Source organism: Pelobates fuscus, chromosome 10, assembly GCF_036172605.1.
Source record: "Pelobates fuscus isolate aPelFus1 chromosome 10, aPelFus1.pri, whole genome shotgun sequence".
NCBI lineage: Eukaryota > Metazoa > Chordata > Amphibia > Anura > Pelobatidae > Pelobates > Pelobates fuscus.
Window position 1 is genome coordinate 45,472,519 of NC_086326.1, and position 13,631 is coordinate 45,486,149.

The 13,631-nt window shown below is 37.5% G+C and overlaps 1 protein-coding gene across 2 annotated transcripts in view; it reads right to left on the minus strand.

Annotated features, from left to right (window-relative positions):
* INPP5A (inositol polyphosphate-5-phosphatase A) overlaps window positions 1-13,631 on the minus strand; it is a 474,649-nt gene that overhangs the window by 184,264 nt on the left and 276,754 nt on the right. For both annotated transcript variants that reach the window (XM_063433731.1, XM_063433732.1), the window contains exon 6: window positions 12,147-12,250. In XM_063433731.1, the coding sequence (XP_063289801.1) occupies window positions 12,147-12,250 (104 nt within the window). The remainder of the gene's footprint in view (window positions 1-12,146; window positions 12,251-13,631) is intronic.

Consider the following 13,631-nt stretch of genomic DNA (forward strand, 5'->3'; position numbering starts at 1 on the left):
TGTGTCCAATTAAAAGCAAAAGGCTTGTCAGTCTAGTCTAAAAACATTCTATATCATTTCTATATTGGGAACAGTGACATCATGTGCTGACCTCATAATAAATGCCCACTCACAAAAAGCAGTGTTTACAAATGTGCAAGACTATATACATATATTCTTTTTTTTGTATTATTTTTTAATTCTTTATTTTGAAGTGCATATATATCAACATTCAATAGCAGAAAAACATCACAGTAAAATCAATGCTGGTAAAGAAGATTGGCTAAGTGTGTCTGAGGTTTTGCATTTTTTTGTTTTTAAATCCCAAAAATAATTAACTAACGTAACACATAAAAAGAAACCCACATATTCTCATCTTCAGCCACTTAATATAGATATCCATAAAAAAAAAAAAAAAAACTTGCTCAAAGTAGAAAATAATTAAAACAAATGCAACACAAAAGTAGGCCATACCATCCCCAAAATACACAAGACTCTATAGAGGGGAAATGGCATTACATACACAGAGAGCATTTTTACTAATACTTTAGAGATGCAATCCCAACTGTAATTGGTTGGGTCATTCAAACCAATTATGTTTTTCAGCTGTGATGCAAGAGTTTGCATCGATTTTAATTCCATTGGCTATGGTACCTGGCCATTAATTTATTTTTCAAGATGTGTGGAAATCCTTGAATGTGTAAATATGGAGACAATTCAGGAGCATCTCACTGGGGTTTGAACATGTTAAAGGAGGAAACATGTGCTTTAAAGGTGAACAGAATATACATTAATACTAGAACATGATGTCATGGTTTGGCATATGAGGACAGATCAGAGGTAGCATGAAATAATGAGGGCTAGTATAAGAACGGTTGCAATTGCTTTCCTATCCTTTCCTGCCAAGGCCACACCTCTTCATGTTTAAGAGCCACCCATCCACTGTAAACCACACCCATTCATTTTAAACTGCACCTTTTTCTCTTAGAACTCCACCTCTTCCTACCTCATCTTTTTAAGCACACACACTCTCACTGACCCATACACACTCATTGGATCTCACACTGTTTAACCAACACACACTTTCACTGACAGCCACACACGGACACACCCAATTAATGGCAGACACATTCTCAGATACACATATACTCATTGACATTCACACATTCACTGACACACTCAGAGATTTGACACAAACACACACACACACATCACTGAAAGCCAGACACACCCACTTAATGACACACACTCTCAGATACACATATACTCAATGACTAACACACTCACTGTTTTCACACACACACTCCCACTGATTTGACACACACACATTCACTGACAGAAACGCTGACACGCTCACTCACAAACGCGCGCGCGCCAATTAATGACGCCAGGTTGGTCCCGGTCACACTCGCTTCCGAGTGGGCATATGGGGGCAGTGTTTTTTGCCACCCCCGGCAAATGTCTTGATAGTCTCATGATAGATACAGCACTGGTTACGCCACCTTTATACCTTGGTGACAAATTCAATCTGTCTGCCTTTACTTTAATGCTCCAAAATAATTGATCTTTATGCTATTTTTTATCCATCTTGTGCATTTTTAACATTTTTTATTCCTGATTATTTCATCATTGATTGCATTCATGAAATAATACACATCACATCAGTAATATTACTAAGAAGAAGAAGAAAAAAAATATGCATTTGCCATTTGAAGGATTTTTTATCCTTAAACAAAAAGGCTGTTTTGCTGAAGCAAATAGGAAAAACACGAGAAACACTGCCTACATGACACTTTTTGTAGAAAAAACAAACAGCATAGTATTATGAGATTAGATCCAAACAATAGTGTTTTATAGGATCTTCTTAAATGTTTTTCTTCTTCATACCCCTAAAATGCTATCCTTATTTAAACAAATAAGTAAACACAGTTCCTCAAAGGGAAAACAAAATGTTCCTATTATTTCAGTCATCAGAAATTATTTTCCCAGGCAAGCTACAATTGCAACTGAATCAGGGTAAAATGATGAACTCTACACTCTTAATCTTAATATTACTGGCATTAGAGGGAATGTCGGGTATTCAATTTGTTAAAAATAAAGTTAAATGTTAAATAAAGAATGTTAACTCGATTTGTTATCAGCATGGGTAGGGTTTCTACTGTGCAGTAGGTCAATCGCATAGGAAAAAAGATAATCAGTTCTTATATAGATTTCTCTATGTTCATTTCACACTTATTCATGTTAACAATTAACAAATGTTAACATCTCTAGTGTAAAGATGAAGAGAAGAAAGGTTCTTGTTCTAGAACATAGTCCGTACCAGGTTCTTTCATAAATATACCAAGAAGTATATTTTCAAATAAAAAGGAGGTGTGAAGGGCTGACTTCCAAAGTGATCCACAGAGTGATCAACATCAGCTTTAAAATTAAGAACTGGCCCCCCAAAAATACACAGGCTCATAGTTATGGGTGGATATAAATATCACCTTTAACCAGTGAAAGAACCAAACTAACTACAATTGGCATCACATGATGAGTATTACTTCTGTCCTTCTGCAAATTATCGAGGAACATATTATGAACATATGTCTTCTCTCCAGGTTTTTACCCTTAAAGGGACACTATAGACACCCAGATCATTTTATCTAATTGAATTGATCTGGGTGCCGTGACACTCTCACCTTAACAGTATGATGAAAAATATTGCAGTTTTTGAGAAAAAGCAATAATTACATTACATTACATTATGTGCCCGGTATTCTGGTTCTAGACTGTACTGTGTGTGGAACAAGTCAAATAGGCAAACAGGAAGGGTTCCCTCTGTACTGTCATAAACTAACTAAAATTTGTTTGGTACCTGAGCAGAGACTAAGCAGAGGGCAAGGTAAATTAGGTTTTTTTTCGACTGCATTCTCTTACACATTGTGTTTTGGCCAGGTGTTCCTCATACCTCAACAATAAAAGAAATCCTTATCTGCAGCGAATATCTTGGGACAAACATTTGCATGGTTTATAAAATCTATATAACCGCAAAAATTCATAATCTTACAATCTTAGTACGGTCTTTTACAATATTAATACTGTTTTTTGCTCACTCTGCCACCATTCAGTGAATTAAGGGTAGTATTGATATGGGTCCTACCTAGGGCTCACAGCACTCAAACACTGTGTTTGCACAATAGTCAAGTAGCCCTAGAGGCAGGTTCAAAATCTGTGCTATTGTACTATCCAAATAATTTGTAGTTGACAAGTACACATTTTTGTTAGATACTGCACTTATCTTGGAAAAAACAAAAACAAATAATCCTCAGTCCATCTCAAATGTGACTATTACTGAACCGGACAGCAATTTGTATTATGGTTACATGGCAAAAGCAAGGATCGTTATTTGATTACACCGAGGGTGGCCAACCTTTAGGCTAGTAAAACATCATGGGAGTTGTAGTATTACAAATAGTGAGGGGGCATTTTTCCCTGTAGCAGGATATAATAAAGAATCAATTTTTCCTCAAGATATTAAGGAACCCTGCTTCTCTGCCACATATAGCAAAACCAGGTAATAATGTTCAGGATTCATTTTTGTGGCATTTGATACATAGCCCTTGTTGTGCTTTAATATTCTTAAAATGTAACTAGTAATATCTCTCTCAGAAACCACAGTTATATGCTAGGGGACCAGTGTAGTTCCCAGGTGCCAAATCACAGGTCTCATTTACAGGTCTGATTTTAAGTTTCATTTTTTTGGCGCAAGATGTGAAATGTTGAAGTGCTTAGTAGAACGAGACACACAGGGAAAATTATGTTTTACAATTTAAAATCTTTACCTTAACTATGATACAAAATGATATGGGCAACGGGAAGTGTCTGCATAAAGTTACAGTCAAGCCAGAATTACGAACTTTGAAAAAAAAAAAAAAAAAAATGATCATTTTCAAAAACTAGAAAGCCTACATGCATCTTCTATGCTCTACAAGGAAAGCAACAGCATAGTGCCACATTTTCACATAATGCCAAGAAAATGTGCCGTGAGTGTGTGTACACACATATTGCACTCCAATAAGTATGAGATGGATCAAGATATAAAATATCACATACGAACACTCAAACCTTTTCAGTTCAGTATCAAATGCTGCTGTTTTGTCTACATGCAGTGGTTAACAAGTGATCAAAATTTCAATTCCATTTTTATCAAGATGTCAAGTCTTTATAAACGTCTAAAAGTTGGACAGAACCCTTAGTGACTGAAGTTTTTCTGAGATTCTGTGTGTTCGTTACTGAACCTTTTTTAGGCTCTTCAGCTATATGAATGTATGTTTCACACTGTACGTTCCAGTTTTCCCAATTAGTGCATCCATATATATTATAATCATTTTTGTAAAGGACAGATTGGGCTTTCTTCCGATACTGTAACTAGTTAGCTTTTCTACACAGCCATTACCGGATACAGTTACTAATACCGCTTTCTAGACCAGACAAAAATGTGATGCAAGAAGAACATTGAGAAGCAGACTAATCATAAGCCACCTAAAGGGACATTGGAGCAGCTTTAGAGGTCACCGAGTTTGGCAACCCATTGAACACAAGGATATACAAAACATTCGGTACAACCAACACAAGCGGTTTATAGTCTGCAAATAACACCTAGCCAGCTTCACTTGGGGAGAATGATAAAAATAAAATGGCTACACATCCATCATGGTGGTACACTGCATAAATTGTTCAAAAGTGGAACTGTATGTCTCAACAATGGTCACCTTTTTGCAAGTGACAGTTTCTGTATTATTCATCCCGTTAAAAGCTCCTGAAGTGATAAGAGGGGTGAGGTGTGCTGGGAAAAAACAACATACCACTGTTGTACTTCTAGATGAGCAGCAGCATTGTCATCTTCCAAAGATAACCCACATAGTGAATCATGGCATATTTTATATCTGTATCAGATGCCAAGCTGTGCCAATGCAAATTCCGAAATGTAAAAACTGGGCGTTAATAAAAACAAAAACTGTAAAACAATATCTATAGCGGTTGCTAGAAAATACAATGTTGCTATTACCTATAATCTAACAGTTTCTACTAGCCAACAGATCCAAAGACAATCTGGAATACATCATCTAAGCTTGTGACAGCAATGACCATCTTACTTATTTAATATTTTCACTCAGTGCAGAGGAAGCAAGCAATATACCATGTGCATTGCATACCAATAACAATAACATTCAATGTAGAAAAATATAGATTCTGTATCTTCCAGCTTGTAACACGGGAGTCTCTCAGGATTTTTCAATAATATGATTTCTTAAGGCAGCAAGCAGATCTCAAACACAGGCAGTTTCATCAACTAAAAGACAACATAAATCACTATTGAGAAAGGCGAGATTGCGGTAAGGTTATCACTGTACAGCCTTACCCATGAAAGGTTTGCATTAAAGCATTAGTGAAATTAATTCATCTTTCATAAGAGCTTTGTACAGTATCTGTGATCTATGACAACAACCAATTTCTCACTATAGCCGAGGAAAAAAAATATGACTCAACCCTGATAGACTACACATATCTATCTGCTGCATTTTTTTTTTTTTTTTAAATGGCCTAACATTATCTGAAGTGCTGCTCCCAATGGCATCTTTTTCTGGCTTGTATCTTGCCAAGACTCCCCATAAATTAACAGAGAAAGTTTTGTTCATTTTATATGTAGTGAGTCGCAATTATTTTGAATAACATTAAATCTCAATCACCGTAATTACTTTTTGATAATCGTTAAACGGTGGCAATAAAAATGGAGGAGAAATCACTCTCTGGCTTATAAGGGTTGTTTGCATATACTTTCAATTCATTAGAAATCACTTGTTATTTACGAGAGGGGCCGAGAGACAGTGTGGTACAGTATAATTGCTAGTTAACTGACAGGGCCTTGTACCAAATCCCAGGAAACGCAGATGCTGGAACAAAGTAAGATAATAAATGCCTCTCAATCTCAATAATGATATATGCTTATCTCGGTAGACAACAACAGTAAATCAATTGAGCAATGGGTTGTCATTTTGTTTTCGGGCTACAAATTAAATGTGTGAAAAATACACGTAGTGTAAGGGTTTAGTTTTTGGAAATTTGAGACAAACAGTGATCAATGCAACATAGACTGATGAATTTGCAGTGATCAGACCAGTAACTGCAATACAAAGCGCAGAAAAATTTGTTGGCCCCTGATAAGTAATATCAATTTGTCCATCACAGTACTTGTGAAGCCGCTCTCTTTTCGATGGTTTTTGAGCTGCAATTGAGAGCACATAACTAATGCAGTGCTACAGATCTAGCAGTTAACTTTGCCTGAATGTTTTGAAATTCATTATTTCTTAAGCCATTTATCTGCATGCCCTTTTATCACAAATCTAAAATAGAGAATCTAAATCAGAAGAAGGAACATGTCCAGTCCCTCTAATTACATTTTGGTGAATGGTTCAGGTCTGAAAAAGTTTTTTTTTTTTTTTTTTTTTTTAAAGTCTACAAAATGCACATTTAAATGGACACTCTACTGCCTAAATACAAAATAAATAAGATCACTGTTTAGTAAACATACCCTCAATGAAAACAAGCACACATTCAATTATATTTTGGGGGGTGGGGGAGAGGGAAAAAGGGGGAATATCTAAAAACTGCTTGTAAAAGCTGCAGATATCTTGTCTGAAGTCTTTGCAAGCCCTCCCCTTCTAACCCCGCCCAGACTTTCTGTGGCTGTCCAATCAAAGTCTTACTATTGCAACTTAATAAGAAGTATTTGAAAGGCAGGTGTTGTCAATTGTCTGCCCCTTGAGTTTAGCTTCACTGAGAAACAACCAGGACATAACATGATTTCAAATTGACAGCCTGGGGGAGTAACAAGGTTCATTTAGAAAAGTGTAAATTTCTACTGAAATCTTCACTTTTTGAAAATGAAGGGGGTAAAAAAGCACACACTCTTCACAAATAAAGTGCTTTATGGCTCTGGAGTGTCCTTTTAAAAAGGTGCCAGATTAAGAGCCTATTGGGCCTGGTGCTAAAAATGACGGGCCTAATTACAGAATCTTATCGACAGAAAACAGTAACACAGTAATATCTCTAAGTGTCTTGTATCTAGTGGAGGTGGTGTGAGAGGGAAATGTGCAGGATGCATTTATACAAATACACATACCCTATGCTAATCTCTTGCTTTCATCTCTCAATTAGATCCATACCCCCAACATTGGCGTCCTGTGAAGCGGGAAGCTGGTGGGTGGTGTAAAAGGAGGTGGGCCAATGGTGCAAATCCTGATACTAGTACCCCCAAAGGAGCCCACCCAACAGAAAAGCAGGTAGGTCTGCCCAAAGCATTGAAAGATCAGTCTGGCTTGAACACCAGGCTGCCTGCCAAACAAGCAGGCTCGGCAACTTAGGATGGACTATGCTTATAAGACTGTTTCAGTACCCTGAGCTGTTGCTCTACACTTTCTGGGACAGTTCCCTGGGGTCTCCCAGCAATCAATGGGACTCTTCGAGAAATATGGGCATGGAGCTTCAGCTCCATTAGTTCATGTTATACTACAGGGCCGCTGAATGCTTGAATCTGATTGGTTGACGAACGTTCTAAGGTGTGCATTATTTTCAGGGAGACGCACGGCTAAAGTAGTTCCAGACAGGTCTTGACCGCATTACAGTTCATATCACTTTGCGTAGTCAACTGTAGTAACGGAAAATATAGGTTTTGGACACGTGCTTTTCTGTCTCATTATTGCAACCTCTCTCTGTCTCACTAATAACTGCATTAGTCTGCTATCAGTGGCTCAAATCTCCGTAACTCTTAAATGACGTTTTGGAATTAGCAACGAAGGCATGGGAATTGATGGGTAAGAAATAAGTCCTACATACAAGAGCGTTTTAATGACAAAATCTTGACAAATGTCTTGAAATACATAATCTGAACAATGAAGTGTGGTAACTGTAGTATAAGAGGAATAATTGACTGCAGGCCGTTGAATTATTAGAAAAAATAATGCACACCCGAGGTGTAACGGCCACTCTGCTTCGCGTTGAGACCGCTATACCAACCTCGGGTGTGCATTATTTTTCTAATAATTCAACGGCCTGTCGTCAATTATTCCTTACTTAATCTGGCCCTGTCTATAAACTGTGGAATGTTAAAGGGACACTATAGTCACCAGAACAACTACAGCTTATTGAATTTGTTCTGGTGAGTAGAATCATTACCTTTTCAGAGAAAATGCAGTGTTTACATTACAGCCTAGTGATAACTTCACTGGCCACTCCTCAGATAGCTGTTAGAGATCCTTCCTGGGTCATGGCTGCCTAAAATGCATCCAAACATCCAGTATCTCCTCCCTCTGCATGCAGACACTGAACTTTCCTCATAGAGATTAATTGATTCAATTCATCTCTATGATGAGATGATGATTGGCTAGGTCTGTGTTTGAATTGTGCTGGCTCTGCCCCTGATCTGCCTCTTTGTCAGTCTCAGCCAATCCTATGGAGAAGCATTGTGATTGGATCAGGCCACCACTTCTAATGATGTCAGCAGACTGCTTGTTTTTTTTTTTTAGGCAAACAGCATGCAGATCGACAGCTTCTGACTTGAATACAGTAGGCTGTTGCTATATTTATGGAGGGGCCAAGGGATGGTTCCCGACCCTATACTGATCCTTTAAGGGAATGCAGGGTCAAAGTGTACAGAACGAGTTGCAGCATCAGGAAAGACAATATTTGGTATCCACGAGAATACGTATTAGGATAAAAAAAGCAACTGTGGTGTCTGACTGCCATATTAGGTAGTCGTGTTTTGGGAGAGCTCCTAACTAACTCTCTATTATGTGAGTTATATTGCAGTTGTTTGCCCTAACTTTGCAATGCAGCGACAACGTACATGACCTTGCTCACTGTGGGGATCTCTTCCATCAATTTGAGCTCCCACTCAAATGTCCTAGGGAATGTAGAAGCGGCTGATCTCCTGGCCTGAAGCTGCAAATGCTTCTGAGGTGTCTTGTTGGTGCCATACTCAGATAACATGCTAAAAACATTAGCATTGCTCTGTATGTTGAATTATCCTTCTGTTACCCTTTTATTATTTCTTTTACTTTCTATAACCCAGTAAATGTTGTTAATGTATACCTGGTGGATCATGTTTCAGATTTCAGATGTATGGCATCTGCAACATTGTCACAATTAAAGTGTGATTGATGCAGAGTATTATTATTTTAGAAAAAATGTACAGATACCTTATTTCGTGTATATTATCTAGCATCGCTTCACTATATATAATCTATATAAACATAAATAGTGCTTTATGTGATTGTAACGCTGCACAAAATAAATAAATAGAAGGGAAAAAAAAACATCTTCCCCTTGCACTGCAACATCTGCATTGTCTTTCAGTATTCCATCCTTTGTTTGTGATTTACAACTCATATACCATGTCATAGGTAACATCACAAATATAAAATCATGATCAATTAACTTAATTTAATAGATTAGTCACATTATTACCTATCCTTTCCTGTGATTGTTAACATAGAACAATGCACGATGTGTTATAAATAGGTCTAAATGCTGTAAAATGTTAATTGGATGAATTTAAAAGAAATTTATTGGGACAAACCTAGTTTTGTTACGCCATTTTAAAGGACTACTATAGTTACCCTGGCCACTTCAGCTCAATGAAGTGGTCTGGGTGCCAGGTCCCCCAGGTTTTAAACCTTCAGATGTAAACATAGCAGTTACAGAGAAACTGCTATGTTTACATTGCAGGGTAATCCAGCCTCTAGTGGCTGTCTTCCTGACAGCCGCTAGAGGCGCTTCTGCTACGCTGAATGTGAAAATCTCATTCAGCGTGCAGAACGTCCATAGAAAAGCGTTGAGAAATGCTTTCCTATGGGTGTTTTTAATGCGCGCGCAGCTCTGGCCACTCATGCGCATTCCGCTTCACTCCACTCACGAGCTGACGTTGGAGGGGGAGGAGAGGTCACAAGTAAGTAACTGAAGGGGTTTTAACCCCTTCAGCCCAGCGAAATGGGGAACCTAAGGGTTATATAGTGTCAGGAAAACGAGTTTGTTTTCCTGACACTATAGTGATCCTTTAAAGTTGATTAATAAAAACCATGGGTCTCCTAGAACCCAAACTAGTTCCTTCTAATGCTACAGCATATGTCCCAAGTGTCCCTATTTAGAAGGGACAGTCCTTATGCACCAAGATTAAGTGAGAGATTCACTATTCCGTACGCATAAGTCAATATTTCAATAGTAATTGAGGGCCGTGAGTACTGGGGAAGCTTAGTAAAGCACTCACAGACATTCAGATTTGCCCTTAGGATTTATATAAGAAGTACAATGTCTGCATTACCTAGGTTGGCATTAGAGAGGCTATGCTTTAGAAGTTAATTAATGTTCCACTCAAAGACAGTTTTGCAAAAAAAAAAAAATGAATAATAATAATAATAAAATGGACTACATTGAAAAACTGCATAATTTCAACCACTACAATAAACTGTCCTAAAATATTCTTTAAATATCAAGAGGAACAAATAGCTTAAAAAAGGTACATCTTTGTTTTGCTACAATATTAGAAATATGGAACTTAATCTATGCCATTATTAATTACAAAATTACAGCATTTCTCTGTATCCCCGTTACCTTTATAGTTTTAAAAGTAATTTTAAATGAGTTGTTCAAAAATCTCTATATTAAATCAAGCAGAAAAACAAATGACAAACTTTGTGTTGTGCATGTTTTTGTGTTATGTTGTTTGGTGTTTTTCTTTTACCTTCTGTTTCACAGTGCTCCTTGGGAGGTTTACAGCACTCTACTGGGGTAGGGAAAAAAAATTCTCCTTACTTGGATTGTTCAGTCATGTGAAGGTGGTACGGAAATAGTTTTTCCTTCATCTGTCCCCAGTGAGGTATTGCAAAAGAAAACTGTCTACACAACAGGCAAAAAGCTGACATCCAATTTATACAAAGAGGTCTGGCTGGCTATACGGAGCTGTAGAGTCGTACAGAACACTCTCTGAGGTTTACAAACAATTTCTGTGAATGTTCCAGCCGAAATCATTAAACTTTATTAAGTGAAACTGCAGCAGATTCAAACTAAGGCATGAGAACCTGAATCTGAAAATCACCTTCCAAATATTTATCAATTCCCAACCAACTAGTATCAACTTTTCAGGGATGATATAACCCAACGGAGCATTTGTTTTACTCTATAAATGTGGAATTGAAGTTAAAAGGACACTGCATTATTCATGTCAATCTTTCATTTAAAAATATATGTTTACCTGGAGACAACGTGACAAAATGTGTCTCTTGATCAGAGGATCTGTGTGATTACCAGGTATTTTTAAACTGGATCCTGAATGTAAAGTATGTCTTGATACCTGGAAACAATGAATATCAAGTACACAGTGCTTGTGTTACTTCCTTCAACAATGACAGGGTCTGTCAAAAGTGGGTGGGGATGTACATTAAAGAGGGATATAGCTTAAAGGGATTTTATAGTGTTAGGAATGCAAATCTGTGTTCCGAACGCTATAGTAGCGTTTCATATGAGCTTTCGTGTCATGTGACCGAGTTTTACACTGTCAGTCACATTGCAGTTCCTACATAATTCATTGAGATGAAGTGGTCTAGGTGACTTTAGTTGTCCTTAAATGTCACTCGCCCTACTCATACATGAGAATGCTGCCCATAGTCTAAAAAATGATCTACCTTTGATGAAAACTGTATGACAGACCCCATAAAATTGTTGGCAAAGTCTATATAGTCATGCATATTATAATGGTAAAACATTTATATAGTTAAATAACTTCTGGATGAAAATCAGAACAAATACATTGGGATAACACATATTGTATAGTTCAAAAAGGTTTATGGCTGGAAGGAAGAAAAAAGTGCAATGAGTAACTATGACACCTGATTTTATCCTGTAACTTACAGCAATTGCTGTAACTACCCTTCCTGTAGAGATAGGTCTCCCTTTTAATGACATGGTATCAGTTTATGATGGATGTTTAACTGGCTTAATTTCGGCTTCTTTCTCCTAAGCTTACTTCTTGGTCTATGATTTAGACATCACATTTTTTAATGGATTTATATGGTGTGTTTGTATGTTGTCACTTCCAAATGTTTTTTTGTTTTGTTTTTTAAATCACTTACCTCTGGGAAAAACTCCTGTGGGAACTTTTCTTTTTCTAACATTGGGGTACTTTCTAGTGTGTCTGAATAGATCTCTTTGCCAGTGACTTTTCTGTACTTTTTTGCTATAATAAGAAACAAATTAAAATAGTTGTAAATTAGTAATTATTTAAATTGGTTGTTGTGAAAAATCCAATTATATTCAGTTGTGTAGCCTTATAACTAAATTAAGCAGAAATGTGAAACACTGAACCCAGATAGATGTAATCTAGAAAAAAAATATAACAGTTGTTCACAGGGTATTGTCATATATTATCAGGTAGGGATTTATTATACCCTAGTGACACCACTCTCTGGTAGACAAATGCAAGTTGTTTTCCTGCCTGAAACAAAAGTACTTAAGGAAGAATTCAGCAAAAACCGTAAATATTGCATCTCAATCAGCTCATGTGCAATTACAAAAACATGGTTTATTCCTTCATACTTAACATAAACATGTTGACAATGTTACAGGGGGTGAGGGATAATAGAGCGATACTGTACGTTTTAAAACATGTATCCTGAATAATTAGCATTATTTTTGCCTGCTCGAGTTACAAGCGGACAACTGACCCGGAACCTCCAGAAGTGTTTTGTCCATAAATAATGCTGTGTTGTTCAGGGATTTATGCAATTAATTCAGCACTTTGAATAGTGCCATAGAATGTTATGGACACAATCTGATTGGCTGACCATTTCCTTGTCCACCTGGTGTTAACCGTTATTTTTATAAATGTAGCAACTTTAAATTTAATGACTTTAATGGGTTACAACTGGGGGTCAAGCCTGGCCTATTTCGTCTCTTTAAAATGGCCATATTGTTTCAAAGTCAAACTTTATACAACAAAAAGATTCACTTACATTGAGTACAAGTAACAAAATGTAAAATCATCGATGTTTAATTAAAGATAATTTATTGTTATTTATTTTAAGATACGTTAAAGCTGTCTCCACCAATCTTCTTCACTATCGCCATGATTAAGAACAATCCACATTTTATATTGTGAGCCCATTAAATTATGTAAAGTGTAATAAAGGGCCTTTGAGAGCCGGCTGACCAGTCATTAAAGGGACACTATAGTCACCCAGACCACTTCAGCTCAATGAAGTGGTCTGGGTGCCATGTCCCACAGGTTTTAACCCTTCATATGCAAACATAGCAGTTTCAGAGAAACTGCTATGTTTACATTTGGGGTTAAGCCAGCCTCTAGTGGCTGTCTCCCGGAGAGCCACTAGAGGCGCATCTGCAACGCTGGAGGCACATTTTGCCTCCATCGCGCAGAGCGTCCATAGGAAAGCATTGAGAAATGCTTGCCGCGCGCGCATTCGCCACCGCTGACATCGAACGGGGGAGCTGATGGCGGCGGGGGAGCAGAGGTCACCAGCGCTGAGGGAGCCCGGCGCTGGATTAAGGCAAGCTGCTGAATGGGGTTTTAACCCCTTCAGCGCCACGGGAGGGGGACCCTG